The sequence below is a fragment of the Engystomops pustulosus genome, chromosome 4, assembly GCF_040894005.1.
Source record: "Engystomops pustulosus chromosome 4, aEngPut4.maternal, whole genome shotgun sequence".
NCBI lineage: Eukaryota > Metazoa > Chordata > Amphibia > Anura > Leptodactylidae > Engystomops > Engystomops pustulosus.
The window spans coordinates 140,157,747-140,175,407 of record NC_092414.1 but is presented as its reverse complement, the minus strand read 5'-3'; the positions used below and the strand labels follow the sequence as shown (position 1 = coordinate 140,175,407).

The 17,661-nt window shown below is 41.4% G+C and overlaps 1 protein-coding gene across 6 annotated transcripts in view; it reads right to left on the bottom strand.

The window, feature by feature from the left end:
* The window catches only part of HERC1 (HECT and RLD domain containing E3 ubiquitin protein ligase family member 1), an 88,821-nt gene extending 73,090 nt beyond the window's left edge, over nt 1-15,731 (bottom strand). For all 6 annotated transcript variants that reach the window (XM_072147744.1, XM_072147745.1, XM_072147747.1 and 3 more), the window contains exons 1-3: nt 15,505-15,731; nt 1,495-1,610; nt 62-1,020 (exon numbers count right to left, since the gene is read on the bottom strand). In XM_072147744.1, coding sequence (XP_072003845.1) covers nt 62-994 — 933 coding nt within the window. In that variant the 5' untranslated portion in view covers nt 995-1,020; nt 1,495-1,610; nt 15,505-15,731. The remainder of the gene's footprint in view (nt 1-61; nt 1,021-1,494; nt 1,611-15,504) is intronic.
* Nucleotides 15,732-17,661: the final 1,930 nt, after the last annotated feature.

Sequence of the window (17,661 nt, the reverse complement as noted above, 5' to 3'; positions counted from 1 at the left end):
TGTATCCCATGTAAAAACTGAAACCAGTAGCAATGGTTGAGATTGTAGTCCTCACACATACCAGGGACCTCCTCATTTGCTGAAGGATGCTAATAAAGCAGTCGCAGCTGATCATGCCTTCCTGTGTTGTAAGCATCTTGTTCTTGTCTGCTTCACTAACCAAAGCAGAAGCAGCCAGAGCCATTTCAATCCATTCCAAGAGGTAGCGGAGGGAGCCACGCTGAGAGGCTAGGCCAAGAAGCAGTTCTGAAACCAAACGTCTACCCAATGTGTCTGCTCCAGAATTGGGAACAGTAACCCCTTTCAGAAAGGTGGTGACCTGTGCCAGGCAGTCCAATCCCATAGGTGGTATTTTGCTCTCATTGGCAAGGGAGAGAGGGGGTAGGGAATTCACCACATCAATGGCTGTTCTTATAACATCATTACATAGATTCAGACCAGATCCAGCAGTAGGCAGCATCCAGCTCTGCCTCAGTAGGGCAAAAAGCAAGCTCAGACCAGTCCTCACACCCATTTCAATAAGAGCGTCAGTACTTGAGCGTGGCCGCTCACTAACAGACAGGGTGTCGGCAGAGCCAGAGCTACTCTCAGGTGAGTGCTGCTGCTGTTTAACTTTGCCTTTGTCATGATACTTGTTAGAAAGAGCATAGAAAACCCTTTGAAGAACCAGCAGTCTCTTCCGCAAAGCACCAGCAAAAGGAGAGTCAGAACACACCACCTTGGCCAGTGCCAGCTGGCTGCTGAGTAAAGCATCCAAGTAGTGATCCTGCTCATCGCATGATAAAGACTCTCTCTCAAAATCTGGCAGCTGGGGACCTTTGAGGCATAAGACCTGCTGTGGAAGAGGAACCACCTCTTTGTTGCTGACCAGCTTGGCATACAGGATGGAGACACCTTCCCGGGTAGCGATAGATTCACTATCTTCTGTTATCCAGGAGCTGTTCAGGTGCTCCAGCCATTTTAACTTCACAGGGGGCATCATGCCAGTCATCATTATTCACTCTACTGCCATGAGTAATCCTGTAGATGGGCAGAAAGTCACATTAAAATAATTCCACCAGAAGTTCAGAAGACAAAGGCAATTACCCATTATTATGTGTTGTCAACAGATTGACAAAATAATCTTTTATATTTCCTGTTCTTTAGACAATGAATCTCATAAGTTAATTGTCGGGAACAACACTTCCTATGGACAGTAGTTCCCAATAGTTTCTTCAATTACTGGGTCATGTGAAAAATAGCCTTGAAGGATTTACACTTTCCCTGAACTTAAAAAAACAGCATATTTTTCTCTGCAATGCCGTCTATGTATCTCCCATTTACCTCTACGAGAACAACGCAGAACAGCTACATAACACATGATGATAAGTCAGGAGAAGCATCTGCGTATATCCATCCCAGCCAATTTTGGCTGAGATGGGAATATCCATTTAGGTGCAACCAGCCAATATACAAAAATAGAAAATCTGTAAACCGTAGCTGATGGTGCCTTACTTTTCACACTTCAAGGTTGTTGGAGTCTCTTCCACAGACCTCAGACGCCAGCACGTTGAAACACTGCAACCTCCATTGTAATGTAGTGCCAGCATGTGCTATGAATGTGTTAACTTCTGCAGAGATAAGAGAAAATTTTATGAACTGAAAAGGGAAAGAATAAAAAGCTTGATGAATAAAGGACTGTCCAGATGAATGGATACGTTTTTATTATTCAGTAAAGTCTCATTCTGTTTGTATGTGTATCCAATGCCCTGTAAAGCATTGCACAATATGATGGCTCTACATAAAGATTTATTTTATTTTATCATTTTATTGTACATAATTTCATTTCTGGGCAGCACGAAGGGGTGTTGTAAAACAAGAAACCTGAAACAAGAATGCCCGTGTCTTTCTGGCTCCAGTCATTGGCTGTATACAGAGTCAGCAGAGAGAAGTCATGTAGATGGCATGTGGCCAGTGTCCTGCTACTGCGGCTTCATGCCATTACCAATTTGATGCCTCTGTATACTAGCAGAGACTGGCAGGAGTTTATTTTATACCTACTGGAATCCAACATGGCATGGCTATAACAATTATTAGAACTGTTCTACAAATGCTTTACACCTCTAACACAACGTTTCTAGAATTCTCCAACTCACCACATAAAATGATTTTTCCAGGCAGTTTAACCAGTGATGACCAATCCATGGGGTAGGTCATCACAAGCTCATTGTTGGAGATGTGGAAAAAGGCCACCTGAAGACCAGCTGCAAGCAGTGCCCAGAGCGTGCCACTAACTTACGGACAGATTTAGAAGCAGGTAGCTTCATCCGTGGGCTTAGTTCTCATAGAAGTGAACAAGAGATGTGCCCGTAGTTATACTACCAATGCACAGGAGGAGTATGTTCACACTGTGACCATGGTGCATCGGTAAGAATAAAAAACTTGATACTCTTTCTTTAGCTTGAAAGTGTTTTTAAGGACTGCTTGCCCTACTTGAGCAGCCTATTGACTCCAAGTGGAGTGACGTGCAGTACTATCATTAATATTACCTGATGTATCAGTGGCCTGGCCCTGCTGAATGCAGCTGCCCCCCTGCTGCCAAAAAAAAACCACACAAAAACGTACTCTATCCCCTTAAGATTAAGGTTATTTGTAGTAACCCAGAAAAATCATGTACATGCAAGGGCGATTCAGGGGTAGCTTTCTCCACTGAAAACTAGATATCAGCATTTTTCTGATGACCAGTTCAATTTAAGCCCCATTAAAGGGGTTTTCCAGGAGTTACTATTGCCTATCGAGTGCAGTGGAGTCTGTGCCCTGTATCAGCCGGAAGCTTCAAAGGAAGTCACAGTTGTAGTGACGGCACAAGGCCATACCAGACACACAGATAGGCCAACAATTATCATTCCGGGAAAACCCCTTTAATATACACCATGAATGCAGCAATGTAATTATTGATCAATACTTCTAAAAACTTAACAGTGAGTATGAAGTATGGAGCCTTAGGCACCCTATACAGTTATCCTTAGTAGACATATAAAATAACATTTTTATATGCTTTGAAAACAATAATTTCACAAGTTTTCTGGCAAAAAGTTCAACAAACTGGCATCAGAGCTCGCCGAAGAAGCGCCGACAGTGCAGACATTTTCTTGTTTACACTACAATACAATTTGGTCGGTGAGAACTCATCTCCAAGATCACACAGCAGCTGATTTACAGAAACCTGCCGCTGGTGCCAAGCACTTTAGGCGTCTATAAATTATGTCTGTCTATAAAAATTATCACGGACTGGCCAATAAAAGAGACAAAATTGGTACCAAAGATGATGTAACCATTTACTAATAGGAATTCAAGGCAAACAACAAGCAATGAGAAACCTTCAGTTTTGTAAACATGGCTGGAGTAGATCTAGCCATGATCCAGAGTGACACTGCATCCTACTTATCTCTGTAACCTTATTCAACCCTCTCCTGTATCATACAGCAGACACTGACCAGAGATACAACTGGAGGTGAAATCCTGAAGAATCCACACACGCTACAAGAGCTTAGGAATTGCAGAGATGATTGAATATACTCATGTTGCACTTAAAGCGGTACTCCCACAAAGACAAGATTCTTAAATATACTCAGAATAAAATAACACATTCTCTAATTCACTGTTATTACAGAATTACACTGCTATAATTCTAACTGGTGTCCATCAGTCCGGGTTTATACAATTTTGGTTGCCACTAGACCCAACCGCAAATCTTCAGGCAGGTCAGATTTTTCTCATGAATAGCTTCTTCTGTCTGCAGGATGAAGCGTGATCTCTGCCCCTCCCCCTCCATTACAAGCTGAGCTCACACACAGATACACACAGACACTTCCTGCTAGCAAGCAGCCCCGTAGAGACTTACTCTACAAGCTACAGGGGTTATAATTTAAGAACTTTCTTTCATGGACAAACCCAATATACCAACACGTTTACTGATGGTAGATGTCCAAACTTAACTGCGCATCATTTATTCTAGGGCAAGAAAATTTCGTTATTATCTTCAGGGACCTCCAAAATTAGGGTAGGAAACATCTTTAAAAAAATATTGGGGATCATGCAAGAGCAATAAATCCACTGGGGCAGTGGATCTTTAGAAACTTCAGTGTGTTTCTTCATAAGATAAATAAGGTAAAACAACGCTTTTCGGCAGTGAACAACTCCCTTGGTGGTATTTGGTAGATGGTATAATATGAACAACATGGGAGAACTGTTTTATATATACAGACAGATCCTTCATTTCATAGCCTAAACCAGGCTAAGTGAACCCAAATCAATGAAAAATATATGTAGACAGAGTGAATAATTAAAAAAAAAACAGAATCCACATTAAAATGAATATAGAAAAATTAAGCATCGGCTGGACATGTCGATAGGGAGTACAATTGGGAGTTCCAAAATGTATTACGTCTGAGGTTCTACGGAAGCCACAAGTGATCATACCTCTCTCGGATGGAATGTCAGGGTTGCTGTATTGTGACCATCCTTCTACCAGAATGGCAAAATAAATATATGTATAAAGTCTGCATGCAAGGGCCCCATTGTAGAGATATTTATCTTCAGGGGTTGTATGGGCAACATAAGAGTTGTCCGATTGTTCTGTGTATTTGTGTATGTGTAGGTTATAATCTTAAAAGAGTCATATACATAATTTAATAAAAAAAGGATGATAACCTTCACATACAAAATTAATGGATTAAATTTGTTTAATCCATTCTGCACTGCCTGCACATACAGTATTGTGCCCACCTCCACAGTGCCCAGAGACATACCGTATATACTCGAGTACAAGCCGAGGCCCCTAATTTTACCACAAAAAATGGGAAAATCTATTGACTCGAGTATAAGCCGGGGGTGGGAAAGGCATTGGTCACAGCCTCCCCAGTATATAGCCTGCCAGCCCCTGCCCCAGTGTATATAGCCTGATAGGCCCTGCCCCAGTGTATATAACCCCCCCCCCATTGTGCAGCACAACAATACCATTGTAGCGGATGGATCCCACAGAAGATCTATGGGGGCCGCCGGAAAGGTGAGTTTTGATTTATTTTTTTGACTCAAGTATAAGCCGAGTTTGGGTTTTCAGCACATTTTTTGTGCTGAAAACCTAGGCTTATACTCGAGTATATAAGGTAATATTATTTAGTCCAAAGCATGTAATTGGTGTGGCGAGTTACACCATCATTACTGCAATATCTCAATCCAAAGAAAGCGCAAGAGTGAACAATGGTTCTTACAAATCGAATCCTACAAAGAGGTTCCTTAAAATATTCCATTCTTTATTGAGAATTAATATTTAAAATAGACAAACAATTTACAACATTTGTGAATATCTACAAATTATTAGTTTGGATCGTTCTTGAAGGTCCAAAAAAGGCCATCACTACAATACCAATGTTTGTAATTACATGAGACACATACTTGTGTATACACTGCGATAACTGCCAGTATTATGTCAAATGCAAAAAAAATGCCAATGTAAATTATCGCTCAACCCAGAAGGAGAAAGTGCCCATGCATGAAAAAAAAGGAGTCTATATATACAGATGGGTACAGTAAAGGTGCCAAGTTGCAATAATTATATGTCAAAAAGAAATCAGAAGTAAATCCGCTTACCCATGGTATATATGGTATGTAGAATGGAAAACCCCGACGCGCGTTTCGCGTGCCACCGCTTCCTCAATATGTATGCACAGTAATGAATTTCTTGTATACCGTATTTTCCGGGCCATTAGGCGCACCGGAATATAAGGCGCATTAGTCCGATGCGCCTTATATATTTAATAATTCCATATATAAGGCGCATCGGACTATAAGGCGCAGGGTCGGGGGCGTGGCGGAGGTCCGGGGGCGGAGCGGAGACCCGACGGGACGCGACGCGGAGAAGAGACGCGGCGACGCGGGGAAGGTGAGCGGGGAAGGTGAGGGGGAGGTGGAGGATAGCAGCGGACCATACTTACATAGGTCCCCGCTACCGGAGACAGCAGATCTCCAGCGGGAACTGCAGACCACGCGGTAGAAGTTGTTCGTGCCGCGTGGTCTGCAGTTCCCGCTGGAGATCTGCTGTCTCCGGTCTCCGGTAGCGGGGACCTATGTAAGTATGGTCCGCTGCCCTGTGCCATACATAGGGCGCACCGGACTATAAGGCGCACTTTGGATTTCCATGGAAATCCAAGGCTTTTAAGTGCGCCTTATAGTCCGGAATATACGGTAATCTGTAGTCTAGTAACATTTACACCCATGAGTTATTTGTATTAGTGAAAATATAATACTGTACTTCTCTTACCATTTTTAAAGTAGTATTTTTTTTTTCGAAGGAGGAGTGATATTACTCTTCTGTACAAAATTTAGTGCTACCTCTGGTTGAAAGTAGATTTTTTTGTCCCCATGGGAATAAGGAATAACAATGAAGATTTTTCAGTTTTTCAGATGTAGTTTTTTTTATGTCCAAACCAGGGGAGTGGATTGAAAACAGATTCCACTGCTTTTGGCTTCAAAAACCTTAGGGTGATACCACACATGGCGTTTGTGGTCCATTTTTAATCATGCGATTCAGTCCGTTTAAAAAAGCATCCGTTTTTTACCATTTACCATGCGTTTTGTACCTGTATCTTAATAGATATACAGGTTCAAAGTAGGCAAACACATGGTAAGCAGTAAAAAAAACAGATGTTTAATTAGGCAAATCTCGCTTCAGCTGTTACAATAGTTTTTAAATGCATGCCTTAGACACGACGTGTGACTGCACCCTCTGATCATTACAGCCTGGGGCTAAAATTCGGTAAATTACTAGAATTCAGAGAGTTTCACCAGAGGTCATAGTAGGCACAAGAGTTTGTAGCGAGTAGTTGTCTGTAAGTCGGAAACTGCAGAGTACAGTACTATTAGACTGAAAGAGTCTGCAGTCAAACATGACAGTATAAGACTAGTATAAGGTGTTATATTGCTTTTACAGAAGCTGCTGACAGCAAAGTATTTTCCAAAGCTTAGACTATTTAACAGTGGCCTTGCCGATCCTACACTTTTTCAATAGAAGTCACTAAGGAATCGAACAACATGGCCTCCAGCCACTAATAAATGCGTTCACATTCCTACTGTCAAACAATGTACATATATATTATTAATGCTATTTTGAGTAACATACAACACCAGATGAAAAATTGATTTCTTAATTAATAAAATCAGCCCAAATGTTTTCTTCAGCAAATTCCGAATTGTATCTATGAAACAAACATTGTCTCAATACTGATTTTGACTGGTTCCCTATTCACTTACTGCTACCCTTCTTTTAGCTAAAAATAGTTTCGCTTACATCCACAGAAATCACCTTTTATCTTATATTACCTGGCATCAGAGGGGGGGGGGGAGCATTTCCTGCTCGATTGGCCCCTCCCATCTCATCCTCCCCATGCCTTATGCCTTCTTACTGTCACAGTTCATGTCATGTGACCAGAGTGACTTCATCTCAGGTACTTTAATCTCTTAATCATAGCAAACTATACCCCATGCATGTATCTGACCACATGAAGTCACAGCAGCCTCCATGGACTTCTACTCCTCCTCATTCTCCATGGAGGCTGCTGTGATCTCATGTGATCACATACATAGTATACAGTTTGCTATTCTTAGATGGCTGAAGGGCCTACCCACTGGTCACGTGTCATGAATGTAACACAAGGCTCTGTGTAAAAAGATTGACACAATATTTCCCATCTGTATATAGAGCTTTATATGTCTGTAGCTGAGTATTAGCAGATGGTCCCTAAGTACAAGGAGGCAGAGCAGTGATTTGAAGAGACACAGAGCTGTCAGTCACAATAATGGGGTGTGGTTCACTGGTATCTCTGACTCTTCTCCTCTATCAGGAGAGTCAGAAAAGCTAAATGGCTGTAATTAAGGTATAGGTACGGGTACCCAAAGCTTCTTTTAGGTAATATAGAGAGGACTTTTAACCCTTTATCAGCTGGCATTGTTAGTCAGGGGGGCAAAATCTGGTGACAGGTCCTCTTTAAGAAAGAGCAAGGCCTATAACAAAGAAACAATGTGTCATTCATTTCTGTGTGTGGGTTGAGAGTGCAGAGTTATTTTAACCTCCTTGTTCACATTAATCTGCTCTACAAGGGAGCCTTTCAAGATCTCTAAAACTATAACAACAATGTAAGAAAGCTTTATGAAATATCAATTGGGGAGTGTCTTTTGTGATAACTGTGGATTGTGACATTTCCTATTTTTCTTAGAAATTAATGTATAAATTGAGCGTTTCAGGTCAGGTGCAGAGATTGGTGACGCAGGATACATGACTGTATTAGACTACGTAGGAGCGCAGCCTCCATTTATAGGGCCTGATCTATCACTGAAGACAATCTAATGATGTCCCACATGACTACAGAACAGAGATGACAAAGTCTATACAATTTACACAGCCTTCTGCAGGAAGCTTTTCCCCATGTGTGAGGGTCACTACTTACTCATGTGTATCAGGACCACATAATTCTCACTCATCAGATGGTTTTGTGGAATGAAGAATCTGGAAAGCAGAGATTTATCACAATCTATGCTTTATTCAACCAAGAGCAAAGTCATTGACTGGGGAGCCTGGCAGACTACAGCGGCTTATGTCTAAAGTGAGAGTGTGCTAGAAAGGAGATGAGCATATGCTTAGTATGAGCAATGTATGGTAGACCTCCATTCTGGGACAACTGAGAATCAAAGAAAGCACCTTCAGGGCCTCTGCACAAAGCCGATATTTCACATACGAGGGCGGTTCAATAAGTAGCCATGTTTGACGACAGAGGGCGTTCCTGAGGGAAGTTGGTGTTATCATCGTGTGCTGCCATCTATCAAACGACGGCAAAACAAATTGTAGACTGATTGATAGGTTAGTTTGGATTTGGCAGCCATTTGAATAAGACGTGTTATCGCTGAGATGAAAAAGGGCAGTATCGTTCAGTAATTCGCTTTTTTGTTTTTGGATGGGAAAAAATGTGAGAAGATTAAAGCAAAGTTGGATGCGGTTTATGGGGACACATATTGGTTCAACGAATTTAAATGTGGGCAAACATCCGTTTTTGATAAGGAGCAACCAAGACGCCCGGCAGATGTTGTTACCGAGGAAATCATTCAAAAAGACACATGATACTCACTGATCGATGAACGAAAGAGCGCGAAGTAGCATGATACATGATAAGTTGGACAACAAGCGGATGCGGCTTTTAACTTCGAAGCAGTGTTTGGAGCAGTTTAAGCGAGATCTGAAGGAGTTTTTGTGTCGAGTTGTCACCGTAGATGAAACCTGGATTCATCATTACACACCAGAAACTAAGCAACAATCAAAACAATGGATTTCTCCCAGTGAATCTGCACCTAAGGGTGAAGACACACATGGCGTTTTTGGGCCGTTTTTGGGCCGTTTTTACTAAGTGCGTTTTCAGATCGTTAAAAACGCATGCGTTAAAAAACGCATGCGTTTTGAAAACGCATGCGTTTTTGTCCATTTTTCCGAAATTGCGCAATGAAAAACGGACAAAAACGCATGCGTTTTCAAAAAACGCATGCGTTTTTTAAAAAACGCATGCGTTTTTTAACGCATGCGTTTTTAACGATCTGAAAACGCACTTAGTAAAAACGGCCCAAAAACGGCCCAAAAACGCCATGTGTGTCTTCATCCTAAGGGTGAAGACACACATGGCGTTTTTGGGCCGTTTTTACTAAGTGCGTTTTCAGATCGTAAAAAACGCATCCGTTTTTAAAAAACGCATGCGTTTTTTGAAAACGCATCAGTTTTTGTCCGTTTTTAATTGCGCAAATTCGGAAAACCGGACAAAAACGCATGCGTTTTCAAAAAACGCATGCACTCTTTAAAAACTGATGCGTTTTTTAACGCATGCGTTTTTTACGATCTGAAAACGCACTTAGTAAAAACGGCCCAAAAACGGCCCAAAAACGCCATGTGTGTCTTCACCCAAAGAAGGCAAAGATGGTCCCATTGACCAGAAAGATCATGGCGATTTTTTGGGATATGAACGGCGTCATCCTCATGGATATTTTAGAAAAAGGAAGAACGATCATTGGACAATACTACAGTGAGTTATTGGACCGCTTCGACAAAAAATTGAAGGAGACACATCCGCATTCGACGAAAAAGAAGGTGCTATCTTATCGCGATAATGCATCAGCACATCCATCCGGAGTTGTCGCCGCCAAACTGCATGAATTACTTTATGAATTGCTGCCGCTCCCCCCCTGTTCACCCGATCTGGCTCCCTGCGACTTTTTCTTGTTCCCTAACATGAAGAAATGGCTCACAGGAAAAAAATTTAGCTCAAACGAGGAAGTCATCGCCGAGACAGAGGTGTATTTTGGAGAGTTTGAAAAATCCTATTTTTTGGAGTGGTTATAAAAAATTGCAGGAACGTTGGGAGAAGTGTATCTTTCTAAATGGGGACTATGTTGAAAAATAATTTTTTTTATTTTTTCGAAAAAATGGTGTCTTCATTTCTAACACGGGTACTTATTGAACTGGCCATGTAGAATTGCATGTAGGAAATGTACTGTGGAATACAGAACCTTTGTAAGCAGTGTAATTATAAAGTACTGTGCACATAGTTTGGGTTTTAAAATCAGCAGCATTTCAATTCTCTGCTTAGTGTAACACTGCTGTTCCTTACGGTGATAGCACACATGGCATTTTTAGGCCGTTTTTGGGCAGTGCGTTTTCAGATCGTAAAAAACGCATGCGTTAAAAAAGTCGGGCTTTCTTAAGTAGGGGACCGCCTGCAATGAAATTAAAAATATAGCAGTGCGAACACCACAACTGAAGGACTACTGGGTAGTGAGGGACTGCCGTGAAGTGAAGGTGCTTGGAACAAATGTGCAAAGTGGCAAGGGACAGGCACATAATATTCAGAAATACATCATTCCTAAAACAAAATTATATATTTTTTAATGATATTTTTCCTCTCTGCCTCGTATTAGGTATTCATGTACTCCATAGCATAGCATAATATTCCATAGAAAGTCATTTAGCACATTAACTCTATTAAAGTTATCTTAGGACCGTTTCGATATCTGCATTAAAACAGTATTTCTTCATGTATCATATATCACAGTGCTGTCCGGAGTCCTATCCCCAGCTCTGTAAAACGGACCGACCACAGTTGTCTGAAACAGCCCTAACTACAAATGAAGGCCCCAGTAGTTTATTATTATTATTATTACAAAACCAGCATCGTGAAGACCAAGGAACACACCAGACAGTTCAGGGATAAAGTTGTAGCAAAATGTATTGCCAAGTTAAGTTTTAGAAAAAAAATTGCCCAAGCTCTGAACATCTCACTGCTCAATCCATCATCAGTAAATCTAAGAAGTATGGCAAAACTTATAACCTAGACAAGACATGGTCATTAACAAGGTGACAACCCAGACAAGGAGAGCGGTAATTGGAGAAGCAGCAAGAGCCCAGGTCACAACACTAAATACTATGGGGAGATTTAGCAGCGCTTCTATGCTAGTTTCTGGCGGAGAGGTGCTGCAATAAATGCAATTTCTTGTGCGCTGCAATGCAATTGTATTTGCAACTATGCCACTCCATGCCATGTAGATGGTTGAGGCAGCCGGCAGAGTGGGTGGGCACGGGGCGTTCCTGCCTTGTGCCTGTGCACTTTCCTCCGGCGGTCAACATTATACACATATCACCATCAACACAACATCCCAACCATCAAGCAGGGTGGCGGTAGCGTCATATCATGGAGTTGCTTTGCTTCAGCAGGGAGTAGGCAGAGTGCATGAGAGGATGGATGGAGGAAAATATAGGAAAATCCTCAAAGAAAAGTCTTTTGCAGCCTCTAACAGGTTAAGAAGGACAATGACCCCGAAATGGTTTACATGTAAGTCTAGACCCTTAACACATTGTGAATCTGTGGTTTCCCTTAAACTGCAATACAACAGCTGAGAAGAGGAGTTTTACCTAATTCAATTGCTGTTAACATTTGCGTTTACAATGGTTAACATGACATTACTGTATACATTACCTTTGTTAACACATGTCTTTAAATCATGATAACAGTTTTGTTTTGAAATTTTGTAAACGTAAATGTTAACAACAACATATTTAGACAAATCTCAACTGATGTAATGTGTTTCAAAACGCAAGGTAAATATCCCTAAGGGTAAGGCAAGGCAAAGAGCGCATAAGCAGACTGATATGTACTACAGTAACTTGCTAATCAATGAAAAAGATAGATACTGGTTATCACTGGGACAGAACGCAGAATGTTTCCACACTGATAGGAGCTGTAGATTCATTTGTCTTTCTCTTTTTATTATTGCACATTGAACATAATGACTGAAATGCTACAGTTTCATGTACAATTTATAGCTACAGATACTAAACCTGTTTTCATGGGGAGCCTGAATCATGAGGCATGTCACCTTGTAAACTTGGTCACAAGCCAAACGCAAGGCATTTCATCATCCAGACAACTTATTTTTACTTTGCATCAGGCATGTTTAGTGAGTGATCGAGCAGAGAGCAGCTACAATACAAGATATGGTAGAGCAGGTCACAGACCAGTAATGACAGGACACAGATGCTCCAAACAGGAACGTTCTCATTGATCTGCTCTGTGCTTTCCAGCAGCATCCAAAAGAGACAGCATGGGCAATGTTATATACCAAACACCCATCCACACTAAACAACAACAGTCATAAGACAATAATATCTAGCGCTGGTTAAGAGATTTGCATGAGGACTATTACCGTTATCTCTGGGCTCGGTACTATCTTTAGTAAATCAGGGTACAGTCGTTTGCATCTTGCAGAACAAAGAAGAGAGAAAAGTGATGCATATCCCCACTATAGCATCTGTGATTTCTATGCCTGCACCAGATGTACAATATGGGCAGTTCACTTATACATACAATGTGTCATACATTTGGATAAACCCTTTCCCTCATAAGCTTGATATCAATAAAATAGGTCAATTACAGTAAAATATGAATAAAAAGGGCAAGGAGTTGTGTGCACCCATGATCTCCCTGACATAATATAATGGTCTGGTTTTATGGTAATTTCTAATAGGGTTGCATGCTTCCCTCTGTTATGGGTGAAATTCCACCTACACATTCAATAAGACTTGGCCAATCAACCTGGGCAACAATTTAGCACTTGTGGCAACTACCAACAGTTCCTTGATAGCAAAGGTCTGGAGAAGGAAGTAAAATTGTTCTTTCCATATCCCCACATGCATATACATGGAAAAAACTGCAGTTATGCAATGGTAACTGCACCGACACCTCATTCCTCATAAATTCATAACAGTATTACAGCCAAAAACAAAGCTATACAACAACTAACATGTTATTTCTGAAGATAAATCAAGTTGAAATAAAAGCATCATTTATTATTAGCGCATGAAAGTGCCCACAAAACTGGGTGCTGGTCAGAAATATGATGCAAGGACTCCCTGTCTGCAAGCTGAACAGAATCGCTGACACTATAACAGCTGTTACAGTGCTTGCTATGCAGTTTTTCGGGCAGAGAGGGAGTCCTTGCATCATATTTCTGTCCACTGCACTATGTTCAATCTATGGGATCTGACCAGCACACAGTTTTGACTTGCCAAAACCGTTGGTTTGTACCAAGCCTGAACAAGATAAAATTCCAGTGGGTATGCAGCATTGGGCATCATTCATACAGTTGTACTATGCCTTCCTGCAATCTTCAACGACCCGAAATGGCATCAATAAGCATCTGTTGGGTCCTACTGATATTTGGTATTATTTGTGCTCTGTGTTTCAAGACATTTTTTCATTAAAAAAAAATAGTATGCTTCATCAGAGGTTATAAGGTACTGTGATTATTCCCTAGAAACATTGCTATGTGCAATACATCCCATATTACAGATCATAACATTCATAACACTTAGCATGATTTTAAACGTTTATTTAAGAAGAAAAGTCCCCATGAATAACAAATATAAGATTATCACAGTCACAGTGCCCCTGGTTTATCATACTTGACTTTGATGGTAGATTTCCATTACATAAGGCCGCACCCTATACATGAATACCTTGTGACATGTTAAGGTATAATAGAGAATGGAGCAGACTGATATATTTATATTATATATGGTTTTGCGGGAAATTATTTAGTGTAATTTGTCATTTATCCTCCTGCTCTATAACATGCTGACTGCAGATACTGCACTTTCTGTGTCACAGGCTTTCATGAAACACAAATCTTACATTTTAATACGCAAATGTAGCATACCACAAACCTATACCGAAAAAGATTCTTTTCTTCCCATTTTCCCAACATCCAGCAGTTTCTATTGTAATTATAAAATCCTATGTGAAAAATAACTAGGTGTCCTTATTGTTTTCTACCCTAGCAGAATTTATACCTCTCACACATTTGGGGGTCACCCTTTACATATTTCACACCTGCATGTATCAGTAATATCTGCAGGTAACATTGCATGACTTGTACAATCCATTCCTTGTCCCAAGCAAACAGTGCTCCAGCCAGTAAGGTTGTGACAACTCAGGAAAAGATTGCAGGGTATCAGAGTATTCAATGCAACTACTGGAAGAGAACGTGACACAATGCCAGCAAAGATCCATTATGTATGAAATCCACAAATGCGGCAATGTGTAAGTCACATTACAATCACATTCATTTCTATTGGCAAAGAAATCACTGATACAATGTGATCTTTAGCCATGTGACCTGTTTAGTGGCCAAATTTGGGGTGTAGCCCGGTAAGCCTAAACAATAAACTACATTTCCATAATAGAAGAGAGCATACAATGAATATACCAACACTAACTGATCACTGTGTGGTGTCATCTAAATGATCCCACTCAATACTATAACTTGGGTATCCAGGGACAAGCTATATCCCATACCGAATGCCAGTTGAAGAGTGGTACTAGGACCGATTACCTAATGGAGCTACATTCACTAGGTTTTCGGGGACATTGGATATCCAAACACCCTTTTCATTGTAAATACTACATTTTTCCATGGGAAATGACAGGAACAAATAGAGACAAAGCAGTCCCCCAGCACCAGTGATACCGATCACCACCAGCTAAGAAGAACAAGGCAATGACAGATGTCACAGCGCTGATACAAGTGCGGCCCATACATACAAGTGCGGCCCATACATACGGGTGCGACCATCACACCATATAACATACTGATACGCCTTGTATGATGTATGGTAGCAGTATGTGCGGCATCTCATATGTATATGTTTGGGTAATGTCCCCAGGGAGGAGACAATCTCTATTACACACTGGCAAGATACTGGGTCCCCCAGATGTATGATGAGAGCACCCATATGTGCGGGGCCCCAGATGTATGATGAGTGACATGGGTAGTTGTTTACATAGCTCTAGTATAGCATGGAACCGGTAGTGAAGAGCAATGTCCCCCAGCCCCCGGTACCGTCATGTCTCCCCCACCCCTCAGCACACACCCTGATACCTGCAGATGTGCACCGTTACCGGCAGCCGAGCGATACAGATGTGTGACAGGCCTGGGGTGGCCGCGCTGTAGCCGGAGGAGACGCCTCAGCCTGCGTGTGACATGGCGGATGCCAGCCCGGGGATGCTGACAGGAGACGGAGTCACCGAGGTCCAGGCCGCTGAGTCTGAGCCGCAACGGTTCCACTTGTCAGAAGAAAGGAAAGGGAGGAGACACAGGAGCACACCCAGGAAAGGGAGGGCGGCCCCAGCACCACACAGGCCGCAGCGCTGCGTTACATAACCGTGCACAGTGTGACTGACCGCCTAGTCAGGGAGCAGAGTCTGCGATATTATTACAGGACCCAACATTACCTCAGCTGTGTCGTTACACGTTGTAATATACCACAGCCATATACTTATATGCTGTAATATACACTGCATTACCACAGCAGTATACTTATATGCTGTAATATACCCTGCACTACCACAGTCATATACTTATATGCTGAAATATACACTGCATTACCACAGCCATATACTTATTTTCTGCAATATACCACAGCCATATACTTGTATGCTGTAATATACCCTGCACTACAACAGCTTTATACTTATATGCTGTAATATACCCTGCACTACAACAGCTTTATACTTATATGCTGTAATATACACTGCACTACCACAGCATTATACTTATAAGCTGGAATATACACTGCAGTACCACAACGGTATATTTATATGCTGCAATATACCCTGCACTACCACAGCCATATACTTATATGCAGTAATATACACTGCACTACCACAGCATTATACTTATAAGCTGGAATATACACTGCACTACCACAGCGGTATACTTATATACTATAATATACACTGCATTAACACAGCTTTATACTTATATGCTATAATATACACTGCATTACCACAGCTTTATACTTATATGCTGTAATATACACTGCACTACCGCAGCCATATACTTGTATGCTATAATATACACTGCACTACCACAGCCATATACTTACAGTATATGCTGTAATATACACTGCACTACCACAGCTGTATAATTATATGCTGTAATATACACTGCACTACCACAGCTTTATACTTATATGCTGTAATATACACTGCACTACCACAGCTTTATACTTATATGCTGTAATATACACTGCATTACCACTGCTTTATACTTATATGCTGTAATATACACTGCATTACCACTGCTTTATACTTATATGCTGTAATATACACTGCATTACCACAGCTTTATACCTATATGCTGTAATATACACTGCACTACCACAGCCATATACTTGTATGCTATAATATATACTGGAATATACACTGCACTACCATAACGGTATACTTATAAACTGGAAAATACACATTATTGCCCTGTATACACGGCTTTCCTGGATAGCACTACCACAGCGATATAGTTATACAATATAATACACACACTGCAGTTACTACTGCGTTTTCTGCTGCAGTTACAAAACCCCTCATGCCGTTAGCTTTATAGGATGGGACCTATCTGTGCTGAGCCAAAGATCAGCTAAATGTGCAGCGAAATGGGGAAGGGCCTCTAACCGTTTCAGGACCAGGTTTTTTTTTTTAGGTTTTGCATTTTCTCTCCAAAATCCATATACATTATTTTCCTATTTACATAGCCATACAAGTGTAAAAGAACAAATTACACAGTGCAAGCAGCAGGGGCGTTGCTAGGGTGGTAAAAGATCCGGGGCACGGGCCCCAATGCATGTGTATTGCACTTTCAGTACTGCCCCCTTCTGTACATGACCCCCTCACATGTGGCTGTGCCAATAACAAGGTTACTTCTGGTATATACAGCTACAGAGAACAAAGGAGAAATCCCCATCACCACATCTTATGTTCCTCATTGTCCCTCCATCTTTTTTCCCTGGCAGTGTTATCCTGCTGCCGCCCCTAACAATCTCCCCACATACTGAAAGGCTGCGCTCACACCTTTGTCTTGCATTTAAACAAAATCAGGTGCGTGTTACCCATCACATGTTTATTACTGGAAAATATATGTGATCAAACCAAGGCCTGTCCTAGTGCCATGTGTGAACACGCTCCAAGAAATGTCCCCCACACAAACCCCCCCAGTAAGTAATGTGCCCACACAGCCCCCCTGTAAGTAATGTGCCTCACA